This window comes from Mastomys coucha, unplaced genomic scaffold (genome assembly GCF_008632895.1).
Source record: "Mastomys coucha isolate ucsf_1 unplaced genomic scaffold, UCSF_Mcou_1 pScaffold21, whole genome shotgun sequence".
In the NCBI taxonomy this organism is placed as follows: domain Eukaryota; kingdom Metazoa; phylum Chordata; class Mammalia; order Rodentia; family Muridae; genus Mastomys; species Mastomys coucha.
The window spans coordinates 70,259,535-70,278,784 of NW_022196904.1; the positions used below are offsets into that span (position 1 = coordinate 70,259,535).

General features: G+C 46.0%; 1 protein-coding gene across 6 annotated transcripts; it reads left to right on the forward strand.

The window, feature by feature from the left end:
- Window positions 1-3,485: 3,485 nt before the first annotated feature.
- Window positions 3,486-19,050, forward strand: LOC116102454 (tubulin polyglutamylase TTLL13). 6 transcript variants are annotated; one of them, XM_031387109.1, is made up of 15 exons: window positions 3,486-3,796; window positions 4,257-4,524; window positions 5,265-5,305; window positions 6,817-6,935; window positions 9,402-9,532; window positions 9,925-10,081; window positions 10,425-10,568; window positions 10,916-11,001; window positions 11,318-11,549; window positions 12,156-12,340; window positions 15,172-15,357; window positions 16,372-16,552; window positions 16,859-17,038; window positions 17,600-17,918; window positions 18,298-19,050. In XM_031387109.1, exons 2-15 carry the CDS (start codon window positions 4,268-4,270, stop codon window positions 18,555-18,557), a joined length of 2,478 nt encoding a protein of 825 aa, XP_031242969.1. In that variant the 5' UTR covers window positions 3,486-3,796; window positions 4,257-4,267; the 3' UTR covers window positions 18,558-19,050. The 6 variants fall into 6 exon arrangements, with proteins under 6 accessions (XP_031242969.1, XP_031242968.1, XP_031242967.1 ...); XM_031387108.1 differs by having other exon boundaries at window positions 3,486-3,784; XM_031387107.1 differs by having other exon boundaries at window positions 3,486-3,780.
- The last annotated feature ends 200 nt before the right edge of the window (window positions 19,051-19,250 follow it).

Consider the following 19,250-nt stretch of genomic DNA (forward strand, 5'->3'; position numbering starts at 1 on the left):
GGGTTTCTCTATGTAGCTCTGGCTGTCCTGGAACTCACTCTGTAGACCAGGCTGGCCTCGCTGAGGCCTTCTTCTGGTGTGTCTGAAGACAGTTACAGGAATGGGCAGGGCCAACTGACCAGAGCGAGAGTGGTTGACCGGAGTGAGCAGAGGTCCTAAATTCAATTCCCAACAACCAGATGAAGGCTTATAACCATCTGTACAGCTACAGTGTACTCATATACATAAAATAAAATAAATAAATCTTTGTTTTTTCCAAGACAGGGTTTCTTTGTATACATGCACCTGGCTGTCCTGGAACTCACTCTGTAAGCCAGGCTGGCCTCTAACACAAAAATCTGCCTGCTTCTGCCTCCCAAGTGCTAGGATTAAATGCACCAATAAATCTTTTTAAAAAAAGAAAAGAAAAAGACAATTAGACAAAATTGTAGCATGACCACAGCCAGTTCTGAGTCTGAGGCAGGTTTATTTTTTCCCAATCTGCTTTTATACCATTTTAATCACATGCAAGTAATAAGATCAGTTCTAGGTTAAGGAACAGCAGGACAATAAACACAAATAGTCAAGGAACAAGCAAGGCAATAAACAAAGTCCTGTGATGACTGTTTCTAAGGGCTTATCAGGATGACTAAGACATCTGAGCCTACTTTCCTGTCCTAGACAAAGTCACATTCTTACCTGAATTCTTTGTTCTAGCCTAAAAATTAGATTCCTGCCTGACCTTACTTTCTTGTCATGGCCTAATGTCACATTCCTGCCTGAAACCCATTTCCTTGTCCTTGGCCGAAGTCAGATTCCTGTCAAGTGGCCCCCAAAGTTCTCCACAGATGTGCACTCAGGCATATACAGAGATACATAAAATAAAAAATTTAAAGAATAGAACAGGTTAGAGAGATGTCTCACTGGTTAAGTGCACTTGTTGCACTTGCAGAGGACACAGGTTTGGTTCCTGTCAGTTCCCATGGTGGCTCGTAACCATGTATGACTCCAGTCCCAAGGGATCTGACATTCTCTTCTGACTTACACAGGCACCAAACTGTAACCGCAAGCAGCCATGGGTTCCTGAGTTCCTGAAAGGAAAGGTGGAGATAGATGGGAAGGACAGCGAGAGAAATAAGGAGCCAAAACAAAGTTCTTTAATGAAGGCTCAGATTTTTTTAATGTACAGCTCTGAATATTTATGGAAAAACCCAAGGATCCATCCCTTTGTTTTGGCTGGGTTCTGTTGCTTGTTTCAGCTGGATTGAGCTGCAAAGTAAGCTCTTCAGCAAGTAGTTCCAGCGGCTGGGCAGTCCTCAGGTCTCTGGCAGGAAGAAGTAAATGTAGCGAGGAAGGATGGCTAGCTCCAGTGTACAAGACTTGTTCAGCCAGCTCAAGGCTGGGGGGAGGGCACACCAAACAAGAATATGCCATACATACATGCAGGTAAAAACTTATATACATAGAACACAAACATTTAAAAAAATTTTTTTAAAGATTTTATTATATGTATACAATGTAGCTGTCTTCAGACTCTCCAGAAGAGGAAGTCAGATCTCTCGTTACAGATGGTTGTGAGCCACCATGTGGTTGCTGGGATTTGAACTCAGGACCTTTGGAAGAGCAGTCAGTGCTCTTAACCACTGAGCCACCTCTCCAGCCCCAACATTTTAAATTTTGAAAGAGTAAAAAACCTTCTGTTACCGAATAACCAGTTACTTTAGCAAATTCTCAGTAAGACAGAGTAAGTAGATATTCATATACTTGTACTATAGGCTTAGATCTTTCAAAACCTACTTTATTCTGAGTTCGAGGCCAGCCTGGTCCACAGAGTGAGTACCAGGACAGCCAGGGCTACATAGAGAAACCCTGTTTCAAAAAACCAAAAAAAAAAAAAAAAAAAAAAAAAAAAAAAAAAAAAAAAAAAAAAAAAAAAAAAAAAAAAAAAAAAAAATTAAAAACAAAAACCTACTTTAATTTGTGTTCTTGAACACTTCAACATCCTTCTAGTCCACCTACCAGAGGTAGGGGGAAAGAAAGGTTAATAGGAAACGAGGGTCGTGGACCTGTTTACAAGTAGTTCCTTGCGGAGATTTGGAAATATCTGTTGTTAGAATATAATCCCTGCAGTCCAAAACATCAAACATGAGTCAGTAGCAATTCAGTCTAACTGGCAAACATCAAACAGGAAACAGAAGTTACAGTTGATCCAGAGGAAACTGACTGAGAGGCTCCACAGGTCAGCAGGAGTCAGCAGAAGCCACAAGAACTCACCTGAATATCATAGGAAGTTCTTTTTTCTCTGTGTAGCTCTGGCTGTCCTGGAACTCACTCTGTAGACCAGGCTGGCCTCGAACTCAGAAATCCTCCTGCCTCTGCCTCCCAAGTGCTGGGATTAAAGGCATGCGCCACTACAGCCCGCCACCACCGCCCACCACCATTGCCCACCACCACTGCCCACCACCACCGCCCGCAGGAAGTTCTTTGGCAAGTTGATCTCTATGAAGTCAAGAAGAGCGAAGATCAGTAACTCAGTGCAAGGCGAACCAATGCAAGAGCCTTGTCACACTGTCTGTGGAGTATGTTTATATTCTTTCTAATCATCACACAGCAGTTCCCCCTGTCTGCTTCAGAAAGGTAGCCCCTCCCCTGTCTCTGCTTCCTCCAGACAACACTTGACATAACTGAGTCCCCAAAGAAACCCGAAATTTCCACTTCAATGTACCTTCAGCAGTTTATCTTTTTATGAATAAAAAAGGGTCAATTCTTCTCTGGATTTTGTCACAAAAAATAATCTGAATTACATGTTGGGTTGGGTTTGGTGAAAAAAGCTAGTGGAATTCAAAGTTGGGGGCAAAGATGCCAGGTAGGCATGCCAGGTATAGGAAGGCGACAATGACAGAACAATTGAATGAGGTCATTCTGTTATTTCCTTTTCTTTAAGTTACAAAAGTAATTATTTACGGTTGTGGGTACCATATCAAGTTGTGGCTGTAGGAGTGAGAAGACAATGTACTGTTGTCCTGGTTTTCTTCTTCCACCACATGGATTCTGGAGGTCGAACTCAAGTCCCCTGGATTGTCAGCTAGCATTTTGACCTGCTGAGCCACCTTGCTGGCCTTATTCTGTAATTCGTTAATAGAGCTGGTTCAGTTTATCAGGGTGAAACCTTGGAAGGTATGTGTTCTAATCGTTGCTGTCCCTGTTAACGGCGGGAATTTTTTCATAGGACCATTTCTAAAATGTAGAAGAAACGCAAGCAGCTATTTGTCCTACACATAGACTTATTTGGGTTCGCCATAGGATCCAGGAAAGGTAGAGAGGAAAAGGTGCGAACCCGTCCCAATATGGGAGGACTACAAATCCCATAATGCCTTGGAAGAATATGTCTTGGCCGTTCGAGCTCCCAAACACTCGGACCGCTACAGACATCCCAGGGCCAAGATGGCTTCCGCCAGAGTGGGTGTGGTTCCCGGGAAAGCCACGCCCCCAGAACGCTACTGCAATAGGGGCCGCCTTCGTGTCCATAGCGACGGCGGCGGCGGCGGCCGTCGGCTTGCTTAAGAAGGCGCCGCCGCCGCCAGGATCTTGGAGCTAGGAGTTAACCCCGAGGGGGAGCGGGCTCCCCCTCGCGACGGCGGGGACAGACAGTCCTGTGGAACGACGAGACGGTCCCCGACGTCCAGCAACGCCCAGGAAGAGCCGCAGCGAACGAGCGGCGGCCATGAGCGACCAGCCGAGTCCAGCCCGGGGCTGCTAGGGGCAGCTCCAGCAGCCCCTGAGCTCTCCTCAAAACCTCGGGTGGGCAGTGTCTGCCGTGGGTTTCCTTTCCTCTGTTGTAACCCAAAGAGTCTTAGCTATCAGAGGCCCGACAGAAATGAGTTCACGTAGGGAAACTGAGTTTTGGCTCAGGGAAATCGCCGGCCCGATAACCTTTGTATTTGATAACAGCTGTATTTTAAAGCAAAGACTTCTCAGTTCTGTCAAGTCTCTTCCACTTCAGGAAACAAAACAGCCGCGGTGGTGGTTCCTGCTAATTTCTATCCTGCATGCACGGCAGAGTGTTGTATGATCCAGGGTGATCCTGGATGATGGGTTCAGCACCCCATGCTTCCCACAGCCCTCTACTTGGAAACAACCTATTCTACAGTAGGGTTGGTCTGAAAGGGCAACATTTCCTTCTAGCACCATACAGGGACTCTGGGTGAATTCCTGCAGGACTTGGTGGGCCTGAAAAAAGGTCCGATAAATATTTCTTCCTATCCCTTTCACCTTAGAATCTGAGAGGATGGAGCCCAATACCTGTAAGACCAGTGAATCTGAGGAGGATGATATTGAGGAAGAAGAATCTGAGGAAGAATGTGTTAGAGAGGAATCTACCACCCCTAATTCTACCCAGCAGGCACTTGAAAAGGACGACTATAAAGAATTTGAGAATGAGGTTGCCTTATCTGTTGTAGCCAAGAAAATTCCAAAGAAAATATTAAGTGCAACAGACACAGATGATTTGGAAGCTGGGAGGAGAAAAAGAAAGCGGAAACGAAGGTATACATTTTCCTTAGATCCCTCACTGGTGTAATTCCAGAGAGTTACCCCTTGCTTCACCCCACCATTTGGTAGAGAGCATGGTGGGATCTAAGCTTTTCACTTTAGCCTTTGGGGGAAGAGAGGAGAGCCAGATGGTGGTGCATGCCTATAATCCCATCACTAGGGAAGCTGAAACAAAACAATGACTGTGTGTTCTAGACCAGCTTGGACTACAGCATGAGACACACACACACACACCCAAAACAAGAACAAAATCAAATAACCATGGGCTGATGAGATGGCTCAGCCAGAGAAGAGGGCTTGCTACCCAAGAATGAGGGCCTTGAGTTTGAACCCTTAGTGCTCACATTAGCAAAACAAAACAAACAAAAGACAATTGTGGTGGCCAGTGCCTTTGATCCCATCCCTCAGGAGGCAGAGGCAAGCAGATCTCTGAGTTCAAGACCAACCTGGTCTATAGAGCAAATTCCAGGACAGCTAGGACTACACAGAAATTCTCTCTAGGAAATCTAAAAAGAAAGGCCACAGCAATATTAACTTTTGCTGCAATGGAAAAAAAAAATCAGAGCATTTGGGTCTGCCAAGCTTGGAATTTTAGCATGTTGGTTTGTTATATAAATGCTTCTAGAGAAAATGTATTATAAGTCTGTTAGATATTTCTTCATCTGGGTTCCTGGGAGCCTGGTGCCTGTGCATCACTCCCACTCAGCCTGATTTCTGTTCCTCCTCCATTTCAGACCTCTGGCCATCAACCTGACAAACTGCAAGTATGAGAGTGGTAAGCACCGGGCTCAATGCTAACAGTTCTTGTGGAAGAGGGACTATTGTTCTTATTCCTGGGACAGTCACAACCATTCTCTCAGCTGCTGGCTCCTGCCTAGGTGACCTACTACACCTACATTGTGGTTCCTGGGTGTCCCCAGGCTTTGCTACTGACAGCTGAGATGTGGCTGTTGGCTGTTGGTGGTGGGGGAATCTCCACAGTCAGCTAGTCAAAAAAGAAAAACCAAAAAAGCAAAACAAAAGCAAACTAAAAACAAACAAACAAACAAAAAACCCAAAAAACTAATTGAAAACATAAGCCAGGCATTTGGGAGGCAGAAGCAGGCAGATTTCTATTCCTTTCAGGCCATCCTGGCCTACATAGTGAATGTCAGCCAAGACTACATAGTGAGACTCATATAATTTAAAAAGGTGACTGCCAAGTGGTGGAGGAGCATGCCTTTACTCCCAGCACTTGGGAAGCAGATGGAGGATCTTTGAGTTCAAGGTTAGACTGGTCTACAGAGTGAATTCTAGGATAGTCATGGCTACATAGAGAAACAATGTCTGAAAAAAATGAAAATAAATAAGGTGGCTGAAGGTATAGCTCATTGGTAGTATACTTGTCTAGCATGCAGGAATGTTTAGATTTGATCCCTAAGTACCACATTAAACTGGCCCTGGTGGCTGATGCCTGTAATCCCAGCCTTTGGGAAATGGAGTCAAAAGGATGAGAACTTCAAGGTTATCCTTGGTTACATAGACATCCTGGATTACATGTAAAAACTATAAACAACCGTACAAACAAACTGAATCTCCTTCAAATAAGGAATATAAGGAAAAATTAAAACTGCTTTTGGGGTTGGGGAGATAGTTCATTGTATAAATGCACTTGCCAGCAAGGCTAACAACCCAGCTTCAATCCTAGGGACCCACACGGTAGAAGGAGACTCCTGCAAATTGTCCTCTGATCTCCACATGCATGATCTGGCAAATTTATACTCACGCATATACACATGATTAAAAATAATGAAAATCTCTTTTACAAAACCAGCTTCTTTTGAAGGGTTGAGAATAAATCTTAATGGTAAAGGGCTCACCTACCATGCAAAAGGCCCTTTGATCTCCAACCCCTCAAAAACAAAAACCACGTTTTCTCTTTACATTCAGTGGGCTTTAACAATTATAAGTAATATCCCCAGCTAGGTCAGTGTTTTCATCTTTCCCCTCTCCTCCACACTGACATCTGTGCAAAGAGCCACTAGAGTCTTAGATGCCAGAGAGCTCCAGGCCTAGGAGCAGCTGGACACCCACATAGCACTGATCCAGAGCAGCAGAGGGTCTGCCTCTTATTTTCTCTGATAGCCTCATCAACCTGGAACTGCAAACTGGTAACTAAGATGCTGAAGTAAGAGCCACATGCCTTTACAATCTGCTCTCTGGTCAGATCTATTCCTTCTTCCAGCTAGAGTTCCTGGGCTCATGGCTGGTGCCAGGCTGGCAGCATTGACTTCCCTGTCTCTACAGTGCGCCGGGCAGCCCAAATGTGTGGCCTGAAGGAAGTAGGGGAGGATGAAGAATGGACTGTGTACTGGACAGACTGTTCTGTCTCACTGGAACGAGTCATGGACATGAAGAGGTTTCAGGTACGAATGTCCTGGCCCATTCCCACCCTGGCACTGGAGACTGCTTCTTTCCTTTGCTGCACCTTATAAGGTCCACCCCCCCACGTCTTCTACTCCAATAAAAATATTCTCCTGTTGGCTCTTTGGAGCTTCTGTTATGGGAAGTGTTTCCTGGGCACATTCCTGTCGCATTATCTGTTCTCACTGGTGACATCTGACCAGCCTGCCTGCCTCATTGAGAGCAAGTGTGACCACCTTGGGGCAGAAGACTGGAGGGCTGCTTCCAAGCTAATGGCAGAAGGCTAGGGATTAGCTCAGCGCTCAGGAGTAGAATGCTTGCCTAGTATATACAAGGCAATTTCCTGTATCTAAAATATGGGGGTTGGGGAACTACTGTTTAGGTCAGTGGATGGGTTTAGTATCTAAGCAACTTAGTATCACACATACACCAAGAAAGTATGCAAGAGGGAGTTTGGTGAGAGATAGTGTGCAAGAGTTAAATGTGGTAATGCACACCAGTGAGAGGTGGAAGCAAGGATCAGGAGGAGTTCAAGGCCATCCTAGGTAAGATCTAGTTTCAAAAGAAAAAAAAAAAGGTGGGGGAGGGGAATCAACTTCCTGACAGAGAAGAGAGCAGGAGAGTGAGCCAGCCAGCAATCACATGCAAGTATGGTGGTACAAGACAGTAATCCCAGCAGGCAGAAGGCTCAGTGAAGAGGGTGAGAGTTTTTGAAGCTGTATGTCTTGGGCTATATCAAGACTCTGACTCAACAACAACATGAGCATGTTGTTGAGCATGGTCAACAAGAGCATGTCTTGGTGAAGTCGTGTGTCATAAGGAATGGGTTAGTAGACACTTTCATCATGGAAACCTCATGAGTGTACTAAACAAATGGCTGCCATGACACCAAGTGTTCTAGTTTTCTTTTTTCTTTTTTTAACGATTTATTTATTATTATAAATAAGTTCACTGTAGCTGTCTTAAGAGAGTGTCAGATCTCATTACAGGTAGTTGTGAGCCACCATGAGGTTGCTGGAATTTGAACTCAGGACCTTCGGAAGAGCAGTCAGTCAGTGCTCTTACCTGCTGAGCCATCTCACCAGCCCAGTGCTCTAGATTTCTAGGACTACCATCAGGTGTGCAGCCTGTCCTTACCTGAAATGCCATATCTCACAGGACTAATTAAAAAGGGCCTGTGGGCTTCTTTGGGGAAATCCAGGATGGGAGTCCAGACACTGTAACTTGTCCTAACCTAGTCTTAAGGGAGGGAGCTAGAGAGAGCAAAGGCTGTGAATGCTGGAGAAGCTTCAAAGAAGGGAGTATGCAGGGAGCAGATGTCAGGTGAGGATCATTAATGAACAGTAATTAACAGCTTTTACTGAGGGATTCCTATGCGCTGGTCAAACACTGTTAGGTGATTTTATATTGCTTCCTCATTAAATCCTTAGCATCCCTGAGCAACAGATAGCTGTTTGTTAAAAAGAGAACAGGAAGACTCAGAACACAAAGTTCACACAGCTAGTGACTGAGGAAGCCAGCTGAATGCCCAAAGCTGTCTCCTGCTACCTCCTCCCAGCCCTGCAGGCTAGAACAGCTAAGGGCTGCCAGCAGACTTGCTGTGTGTGGTCTCTGGGTGCTGTGGTGCGCCTTCCCTATAGTCTTCTTAGTTTACTCCTTTATGTCTTCAAGGAGATGTGTTTCTTATTATTTCTTTGTGCTCTCGTGTACCATTATTCCTCTTTTAAAAGTGTGCATGTGAGTGTTTGTGTGGTGTATATGTGTGTGTGTGTGAGTGAGTGTGTATGGTGGGGTGTGTCTGGTGTTTGTACACAAGAGAGTGTATGTTTGTGAGTGTATGGTATGTGTGAGTGAGTGTGAGTGTGTGTTCCTGTGTAGGATGTGTGGGAGTGTGTGAGGTGTGTGTGAGGTGTGTGTGAGTGTGTGGTATATGTGTCTGGGTAAGTATGTGTGTGGGTGTATTGTGATGTGTGTATATGAGTATGTGTGTGGGTGTATTGTGATGTGTGTATATGAGTATGTATGTGAGTGAATATGTATTGTGGGTGTGTGTGTGTGTGTGAGTGCTGTGTGATTGTGAGCGAATATGAGTGTTTTGTGTGAGGTGTATGTGATGTGTGTGTTGCTAGGAATCAAACCTAGAACCTAATACCTGCTAGTCAAGCACCCCCACCCCTGAAGCTTATCTCCAGACAGCACAGTTATTCTGCTGTACTGAGAGGTATGAGGGTTGGGGGCACAAGGTCCTGGCACTGGACACTTTGCCACTGTCCTTCCTCTCTCGGCCTTGATGTGTTGGGGAGAGGTGGTGGACGAATTCACACTTGCTGACTAGATACACTGCCACCATCTACTCTGACATCTCCCTTTCCTTCCCAGTCCCTTCCCACAGCTTCCTGGGATGACCAGGTCCCAGGAACTGCCACTTGCTACAGCAGAGGCTGAGTAACCAACTGACTGTGTTTCAGAAAATCAACCACTTCCCCGGCATGACAGAAATCTGCCGCAAAGATCTGCTGGCTCGGAACCTCAACCGCATGCAGAAGCTATACCCTACTGAGTACAACATCTTTCCACGCACCTGGTGCCTCCCTGCAGAGTGAGTGGGCTCAGGTCCATGGACAGGATGAGGAATCACTCTCTGTGGTCTTAAGGACCCAGATGTGTTGCAGAGGGTTGGAACTGGTCCAAGAAAGATTCAGCTGGCTGGGAGTGGTGGCTTAGACTTTTAATCCCAATATTTGGGAGGCAGAGGCAGGTGGATTTCTGTAAATTTGAGACTAGTCTGGATTACATAGCAAGTATAGGATAGCCAGGGTTACAAAAAGAGACTGTCTCAAAAAAGAAAGTTTCAGCTGCCCAAAGCAAAGTGGGTCCAGAGCTAAGTGCTCCAGGAAGAACCTGGAGGTAGATAACAAGACGATGGCCATGGGGATCCCAGGACAGGCAGGATGCACAGAAACCCTTTGACCAGCCTCTCTCTGCATGTAGCTATGGGGACTTCCAGGCCTACGGTCGTCAGCGGAAAACCCGCACTTATATCTGCAAGCCAGATAGCGGCTGTCAGGGGCGTGGCATCTTTATCACCAGAACCCCCAAGGAAATCAAGCCAGGAGAGCATATGATCTGCCAGCAGTACATCACCAAGGTGAAGGCCACCTCGGAACCCCTAGGCCTTTCCCCACATTGGGATGCTGTATCCCTCATACACCAGGGCCAGAGTTCAATTATAGGCTCTTGTCCTTTCTGCTGTCTTCATTATCCTACAGACAGACTATAGCCATTTTTCAGAGCTAGCCAGCCTGGGTTTGACTCAAAGTTTCCCCATTTCCCAGATATATGATCTTGGGCAGTTATCTGGCTGTTTCCTCACTCTTAAATGAGAGCAGTAACACTATTATTATTATGATTACTGCGAAGAGTCAATGTGTTATGTATTAGAAGCACTTTGTAAGTTCATTAGTATTCCCTCTGGATTTGCATGCTCTTAGCCCTTCCTCATTGATGGCTTCAAGTTTGACATGCGAATCTATGTTCTGATCACTTCCTGTGACCCTCTCCGGATCTTCGTGTACGAGGAAGGCCTGGCCCGTTTTGCCACCATGCCGTATGTGGAACCTAGCCATAACAACCTGGTGAGGAGGCAGGGTGGCATCTTCTTGTCTTCCATTGCCATGAGTGACTTCGTTCTATGCACAAACATGGTGAAAATTTGTCATTGTCAGCTAAGACCAAGGAAGGGAAGCTAGTGAGAGCCATAGCACCAGGGGTCGGGGGCCTTGCTGGGTGGTGACTGAGGAAAGGTTCTGAATAGGGTTACCCAGCACAGCCTCTTTGCCATGATCATATGGAACAGTCTGGTGAAGAGAGCAGGAGCTGAGCAATCTTGGGGCAGAGCAGTGGGTAATAAGAAGTCACTGAAGGGCAGGAGAAGCTGGACAGAGTGGCAGTGTGAGCCAATCTAGGGCTATTCCCTTCACAGGAGGAGGTCTGCATGCACCTGACCAACTATGCCATCAATAAACACAATGAGAATTTTGTCCGTGATGACGCTGTGGGCAGTAAGAGGTATCCCCTATTCTGTTTTCCCTTGCTTCCCCTGCCCTTAGTCCCACAGCCTCAGGGACCTATGAAACCCATTTGGCTCTTGGGAAGCTGATTTCCCAGGAATCCCTGTTTTTGAAGACACTACTCTTGTGTCTGAGCTCTAAGTACAGACTCAGTAACCATAACCCTAATAACCAATCCCAGCTCCCAGCTGCTAGCAGCGCTTTGAAGCTCTGGGTCCCGGAAATAGAAGTGTGGTTAAGTCAGGGAGCCTAGTGCCTGCAGCCAGGCCCTGCTGGCATGGAGACTGCCTTCCTCTGAGCACTGGGCCTCACAGGAAGCTGTCGACACTCAATGCCTGGCTGCGAGAGCACAGCCATGATCCCCGAGAGCTGTGGGGGGACATCGAGGACATCATCATCAAAACCATCATCTCAGCCCACTCTGTGCTTCGCCACAACTACCGAACCTGTTTCCCCCAATATCTGTGTGGAGGTACATGTGCCTGCTTTGAGATCCTGGGGTTTGACATCTTACTGGACCACAAGCTCAAGCCCTGGCTTCTAGAGGTAAGATTTCTCTCCTGGACTCAACAAGGCCAAAGTCAGAGACGTCACCTTGGAAGCAGTATACTTACCTGGTAGAATAGGGAGGTTAGGGGAAGAAGTCGTCTCAGGGTAGGGTAGGGAAGAGCCAGGTGAAAACATAAGACTTGTATCAGTTCCTGAGATAAACATTCATAGTCTTTGACCTCTGCAAGAGCAGCTTAAACTGGGCATAGTGGCACATGCCCGTTGTCTCAGTACTTGAGAAGGAGAGGAAAGAGGATCATGATTCCAGGCCTCAGCTACATAGTGAATTTGATGTTAGCCTAGATTTTATAAAATTCCAGCCCCCAAACCCAAGCAGAACAAAGCAAGCAAGCAAACATAGCAATCCGTGTTTAGGATTCCCCAGTGCTCCCTGTGTAAGTCTTGCTGGCAAGGACCCTGCATTCATAGTCAAACTGTCTGGTTTGCTCTCACCAGCCTGGAGATAGGTCACATCTCTTCTTGGTTGTTGGCTCAGGCTACAGGCTAGAACTGTTTCTCCCCCAGGCCCCCAGTTAGACCTGCAAGAGACCACCACTGGCTCAGGTGATCTAGGAAAGGGGCAATATGGACTCCTCTTGGCAGGTAAATCACTCCCCAAGCTTCACCACAGACTCCCGTCTGGATCGAGAGGTGAAAGATGCACTTCTCTGTGATGCTATGAACCTTGTCAACCTCCGGGGCTGTGACAAAAGGAAGGTGATTGAAGAAGAGAAACGTCGAGTCAAGGAGAGGCTTTTTCCATGCCACCAACAGCCACGAGAAACCAGGTGTGCCTGGTATCTGATAAGTGTTTGTTTATTTAAGACAGGTCTCAGGTTGGCCTGGAGCTACATATGTAGACCAGGTTGGTCTCAAATTCACAGAGATCTACCTGCCTCTGCCTCATGGTTGCATGGATTAAAGGTGTGCATCACTATGCCCGGTTTATTTATTTTTAAGCTAATATAGTATGTTTATTTTGTGTGTGTCTGTGTGTTTTTGCACATGTGGCATGCCAGACCTGTGGTTAGAGGACAATGTGTGGGAGTTGGTTCTCTCCTTCCACCAATGTTGGGTCCTAGGAATTGAATCAGGTCCATAGGCTTGGCAGTAAGTGCTATTACCCACTGAGCCTTGCAGGTTCTGGTAGGTGTTAAGTTATGCAACTTGACTTCTTATTATTTTCCTGAGAGAAGGAGAAGGCTACAAGGCAGTGAGTAGTTTTTAAACACTTTTTAATTTTTTTAACTATTTATTTTATGTATATGAATACACTAAGACAAGCTGTATTCATACATGCCAGAATAGGGCACTGAATCCCATTACTGATGGTTGTGAGCTTCCATGTTGGGAATTGAACTCAGGACTTCTGGAAGAACAGTCAGTGCTCTTAACTGATGAGCCATCTCTCCAGCCCCCTAGCTCCCCTTTTTTGGCATAGATAATACACTGCATATCAGGCTGGAGAGATGGCTCAGAGGTTAAGAGCACTGGCTCTTCTTCTAGAGTTCCTGAGTTCAATTCCCAGCAACCACATGGTGGCTCACAACCATCTGTAATGAGATCTAGTACTCTCATCTGGCTTGCAGGTGTACATTCAGGCAGAATACTGTATACATAATAACTCTTTAAAATAAATAAATACATCTTTTTAAAAAATACACTGCATATTATAGAGACATTTAAAAAAAAACCACATTGAGTAGTCTTTTCATGCTCATTGCCAGTGAATCAGTTTTCAGCTGATTCTCATTGCTACTGTAATGCTATACTCGCACAAGCATTTAAAAGTCTAAATGTGTTTATACAAAAATATATTGTCCTGGGGCTGGAAAGATGGCTCAGCAGTTAAGAGCATTGGTTGTTCTTCCAGAGGTCCTGAGTTCAATACGCAACACTTCCATGGTGGCTCACAGTCATCTATAAAAAAGGGATGCCCTCTTCTGGCACACAGGTATACGTGCAGCAGACAACTCGTACATTAAATAAATAAAATAAATTTAAAATATTTTCCCTTGTCTATCCAGACTGTTAAATAAATCAAATTCTGTAGATTCCCTTGCAAGGGAACTTTATATAGTGTGATTAGTTGTTTTGCTCTGTTTTTATTTTTTGACACAGGTTCTTGCTATATACATACAGTTCAGGGTAGAACTCCTCTGTAGCCCAGGCAGGCCTTGAACTAGTGATGTACCATAACTCCCAGTTGTTTTTTTTCTTACTGTAATATTTGTATTTATTCTTCAGAACTTCATAGGTGCATACAATGTATTTTGATCATGTTCACACACACCCACTCCAACTCTTCCCAGATCTACCCTCCCAACTTTTTTTTTTTTTTTTTTTTTTTTTTTTTTGGTTTTTTCAAGACAGGGTTTCTCTGTGTCGTCCTGGCTGTCCTGGAACTCACTCTGTAGACCAGGCTGGCCTCAAACTCAGAAATCCGCCTGCCTCTGCCTCCCAAGTGCTGGGATTAAAGGCGTGCGCCACCACCGCCCGGCTTTTTTTTTTTTTTTCCCTCCCAACTTTTTAAAAAAGATTTATTTATTCATTTATTTTATTTATAGGAGTGCTTCATGTACACATGAGTGCCAGAAGCAGTCCTAGAGTGGTGATATAGGATTATGATCCCACCAGCACTTAGGAGGTAGACTCAGAGGGCTGGAGAGATGGCTCAATTGTTAAGAGCACTGACTGCTCTTCCAGAGGTCTTGAGTTCAATTCCCAGAAACCACATGGTGGCTCACAACCATCTGTAATAGGATCTGATGCCCTCTTCTGGTGTGTCCGAAGAGAGCAATACTATACTCATATACATAAAATAAGTAAATCTTTAAAAAAAAAATAGGAGGTAGAATCAGGAGGATCAGGAGCTCAAAGCCAGCTTGATCCACTTAATTATCGAGAAATTGTGTCAAGTAAATGGACAGTCATTAAAATATGGGGTTTTCTTGTCTTTTTTGTTTTGTTTTGTTTTTTTGTTTTGTTTTGTTTTGTTTTGTTTTGAGACAGGGTTTCTCTGTATACATGCACCTGGCTGTCCTGGAACTCACTCTGTAGACCAGGTTGGTCTTGAACTCAGAAATCTGCCTACCTCTGCCTCCCAAGTGCTAGGATTAAAGGTATGCGCCACCACTGCTGCCTGGCGGGTTTTTCTTTTACACAGTCAAGGAATAACCTGTGCACACAATAAGCATGTTCTCTACCACTGAGCTACACTCCGATCTTGATCTTTTTGAGGCTGGCCTTGATCTCACTATGAAGCTGAGGCTGGATTTAGACTCTAGTTCCTTTTGCCTCTGCCTTCTCAGAGTTAGGATTATAAACCTGCAGCACATCTAGTTGAATCCCTTTCTTTTACATTTTCTATAGTGTATGTGTGTTTCAATTTGGAACCCAAAAGACTGTGGTAACTAGAGTGTTTGCTTATGAAGAGATCACTCTAGTGCTTAGGAAGAGAATCAGCATTCTGGAAACCACACCTCCATAGGCAGGGCCAGGGAGCCCAGGCAGCTAGCAGGAGGTTCTGAAACTGAAAGCCTTAGCTGGTATTCCTTTCTTTCCCTCCTGAACTTCCTTCACAGCCCTCCTCTGACTTCCCTGAGCTTGGTTTCCATAGGCGAGAACAGATTGAATCATCCCAAGCTGCCATGCATGACCAGGAGCGCTATGAAGATTCCCACCTTGGGGGATACCGGCGGATCTACCCAGGGCCTGACTCAGAGAAATACGCACCCTTCTTCAAGCACAATGGCTCTCTCTTCCAAGAGACAGCTGCCTCCAAGGCCAGAGAGGAGTGTGCCAGGTACCTTGGCTGCCTTTCCTCTGTACCAGTGGGTTAGGGGCAAAGCCTGACGTCAGACTGCTCCCTAGCAGGGGAAGAGGAGGCCATGCTGAGAACAGAGCAACAATTCTAACAGATTCTTTCTATGTGCAGGCCCATACTTGCATGCCTTCACTCGAATGTGTGATGTGTATGTATGCAATACATGTGTGCACACATATGCATGTGGAGGCCAGAGGACAGCCTTGAGAATTGTTCCGTAGCTATTCACCTTGTGTGTTTTTAAATAGGTAAAGATTACATTTACTTGTGTGTGTGTGTGTGTGTGTGTGTGTGTGTGTGTGTGTAGCACGTGCACATGTGGCAGTTGAGAAATCTTTCAGGAGCCACGTCTCATGTGGGTTTCAGCAAATGAACTCCAGGAGTCAGGCTGGGTGGTAGCACCTTTACCAGCTGAGCCTCTTGCCAGTCCCACTTTGTTTATGTCTTTATTTTTAAAGTTTTATATTTTTAAAACTAGATGTCCATATATAGCTTTGGCTAGCCTGGAACTTGTGTAGATAAGGCTTGCTCCAAATACAGAAACCTGCTTGCCTGTGCTTCCCAAGTGCTGGGACTAAAAGTGCCCCTCATGTCTTGGCCCACTTTAGCTTTTGAGTCTTCTATTGGCCTGAAGGTCAGCAACAAGGCTAGGCTAGCTGACCAATGAGAAGCCAGGGACTTGCCTATTTTTTGTCTCCTCAGTGCTGAGATACAAGCATGGGCTACCATGCCTGGCTTTTTGTACTTGGATTCTGGGTCTTGAATTCAGGTTCTCATGCTTTCAGGGGAGGGACTTCAGTGCCTGAGTTATCATCCCAGCCCACAAACAGAGCCTTAATGATTGATTCTTTCCTTTACTGTGTTTCCTATACTCGAATCAATTCCAGCAACACATCATGAGTTCCTTTCATTAGCCCATCCTGTTTTCCTTCGGCCCACCCCCATTCTCCCCACACCATTCCTCCTATGTCTGAAAGTGCTGTGTCTCATCAGGCAGCAACTGGAAGAGATTCGCCTAAAGCAGGAACAGCTGGAGAACCCAAGCACCAAGAAGCGCAAAGAAAACAAGGAGCAGAACCAGGGAGAATCAGCTGGGGAGAAAAGCCGATCCAGAACAGCTACACGGATCCTTGCCACCAACCTGGCTTACAGGAACCGGAACCGGGAGAAAGAGGTGTCAGGGGCTGTGGCTCTTACCTTCTCACACAAAACCAAATTGGGATTACTAGGGAAGGGAATCTTTGTTGTCCCCTATTAGGGAAGGGAACCCTTGCGGTCCCCTCTCTCCTTGCTTGAGAGAGAAGAGTCTCTAGCTAGTAAATTGGATCTGACCTTTTGGAACAGAAGGTGAGAGAATGGACAGCTAAGGGAATCTTAAAGTGGGGCCCAGAGAGGGAAGGAGGCCAGGGGTCCTGCGGCCATCCTTGCTGGTGGTATGAGACTCACTTTGGATATCCTGTATCTCTCCTGTACCTTGTAGCTGCTACCAGTACAACTGGACACTATGCAGCCTCAGGACATTGTGGAAGAGGAAGAGCTTGAGCGGATGAAGCTCTTGTTACAAAGAGAGAATCTCATCCGAAGCCTGGGCATTGTAGAGCAGCTCACTCGGATGCTGTACCCCAGCCACCGGAGCCACAGAAAGCTTCATGAGTATCGGGTGAGGGTCCCTGCGAAGTCTCTCACAAAGCAAGGGAACAAGGGCTGTGATACCAACACATGGTGGTGGTTACACCAAAGGAGGTTTATGTGATGCTATCTGTCACTGGAGCCTGGGAGAGGGTCTGCTGGTTCCATGATGTCTGTTTCCAGGCTCCCTTGGGTTTGGTATTGCAATCCAGCCAAGTGCAGTTCCCAACTTTCTCAATTGCAAGAGACTTGTTGTCTCTATTCCTGTTTCATAGTAATCCACAACTCATGACTGACAAATAACAAGGCCACCACCATGCTCAGTGGCTTCTATGTACTCACCCTAGTATTGCCAGTGCCCTGGCTCTAATGGGAGCTAAGTAAACAGTCTTGGGCCAACAAATCACCTGCCGTTTTCACTATTCCCTGGGCTAGTAGCAAACCTGTTGGGCCCTCTGTTTTTGATGAACCCCAAAAGAATAACAATGGTTATGGCCTAGCAGAGACTGTTTTATTTTTTAGTTACATATTTCTTCCAACACTCTATCCAAACTCACAAGAAATATGGTAAGGGGCTGCTCTTCTCCTCTAGCCTAGATTTCACCAGGACGGGCTGAGCAGTCAAGAACTGCAACCTGTGAATTTGGTCCCAATGGTGTTCCTGAGAGGGGCTGCCTCAGAGCAGATCCCTCCTCATTTCCTGCAACCACTTCGGCCCCACGAATTGATCCCCAGGATCTTAGGGCCACTATCAAGCATGAATCCCGCAATTGCACAGCATTCCCGGTACCATCTTCAGCCCAAGAACTTCAACTGGATAGGAGATCCAGCAGCCACTGGCCCCTGTTCATTGTCAATGAAGAAATCTGGGAGGCACTATTTTTCCAGCTCTAGAGTCAGGCTCACTAGCCGTAAGTATACAAAACTAGCCTTGGTCACCTTTGACTGGTGTAAATTCCCAGTAGCAACTGTTACAGCTGGGCTGCTCCTAAGTTAAAAAGTGGCATTCCTTTGTAGCTAGGAATGGGTAAGGCAGTGGACCCCTTTATTTACTTGCTTCCATCTAGTGACCCTGGTGATAGAGATGACAGAGACAGTCCCAGCCCACAACAAAGTTTAACAGGGAAATGGACACCTAAACAGACTAATTAAAATACAGTGTAGTAAATATGCTGGAGGGAATCATGGGGTGCTATTCTTCTGTGTAACTGGATCACAGATGGGAAAGAGGTGAAAACATCTCTTTTGTGAGTACTACAACTTAGTGGGGAATCCATGTTTCTACTGCAGAAGGCCAAGCCAGCAGAAGGCTAGAAGCCATAAACAGAGCCCTGTCAGGATCAGTGCCACCCACTTTAACCCCAAAGCAGGGCTATCTACTGCAGCCCGAGAGACAGGAAAATGGCTCATGGACTGAATGCTGCACCTTGCCCTCCATGGTAAACTCTGAACACAGAGGAACCAAGGCTGGGGATCTCACCCTATGCCCTGCCTCTGCACCAGTACTGCAGCATTCCAGCCCACTCCTCAACATCATCCAACACAGGTAAAAGAAGGAAAGCCCAGCAGGCAACCAAAAGAGTAAATGGTCTTCAATCTATGCTAATTGAAAGACTGCCAACAAGTTCCAGTTTGGAAAGCCCTGGCCACGACCTTTGTTTGCAAAAGGCAAAAAACACGGAGACACCAAGAATTCTTCAACATTCTAAGATTCTTTGGGGATCGGTAAAGACTAAAAGATGAAGAGCTAAGGCCAGCTTGTATGCATCTCTGCTCATCATGCCTTAGGCTGAGTTTATCCCTAAGCAATGGGTCTGAACCCTGGGTGTGGCTTGGGGCTGGAGGTCACTGGGCAACAAGGAGTTCCTTTCCCAGAGGAGTCAAAAGCCCAAGGTACGGTGTAGTCGCCATCAGAAGATTGCTGAGGGTTCGCCCTTCCTGCCACAGTGGCAGAATCAGGCAGGCCTGGGCAGCCTGTGCCAGAGGGGCGGCTCTGGGCAAACTGAACCCGTCTTTTTATTAAAGTTTATGTCGTTTTCCAGGTGCGTGCTGTACCTCCTTTCGATCCTCTCGTCTGAGGCAAGCTCTTCTCATAGTTAAAGTAGGGAAACCAAGCCCAGCCTGGTGACTAAGGCTTGTAATCCCAGTTACTTAGGAAGCTGAGGCAAGATGATGATGAATTCAAGGCTAGGGCAACTCGGACCGTCTCAAAATTTTTTTTTCTTTTTAATGGCTAGGCAGAT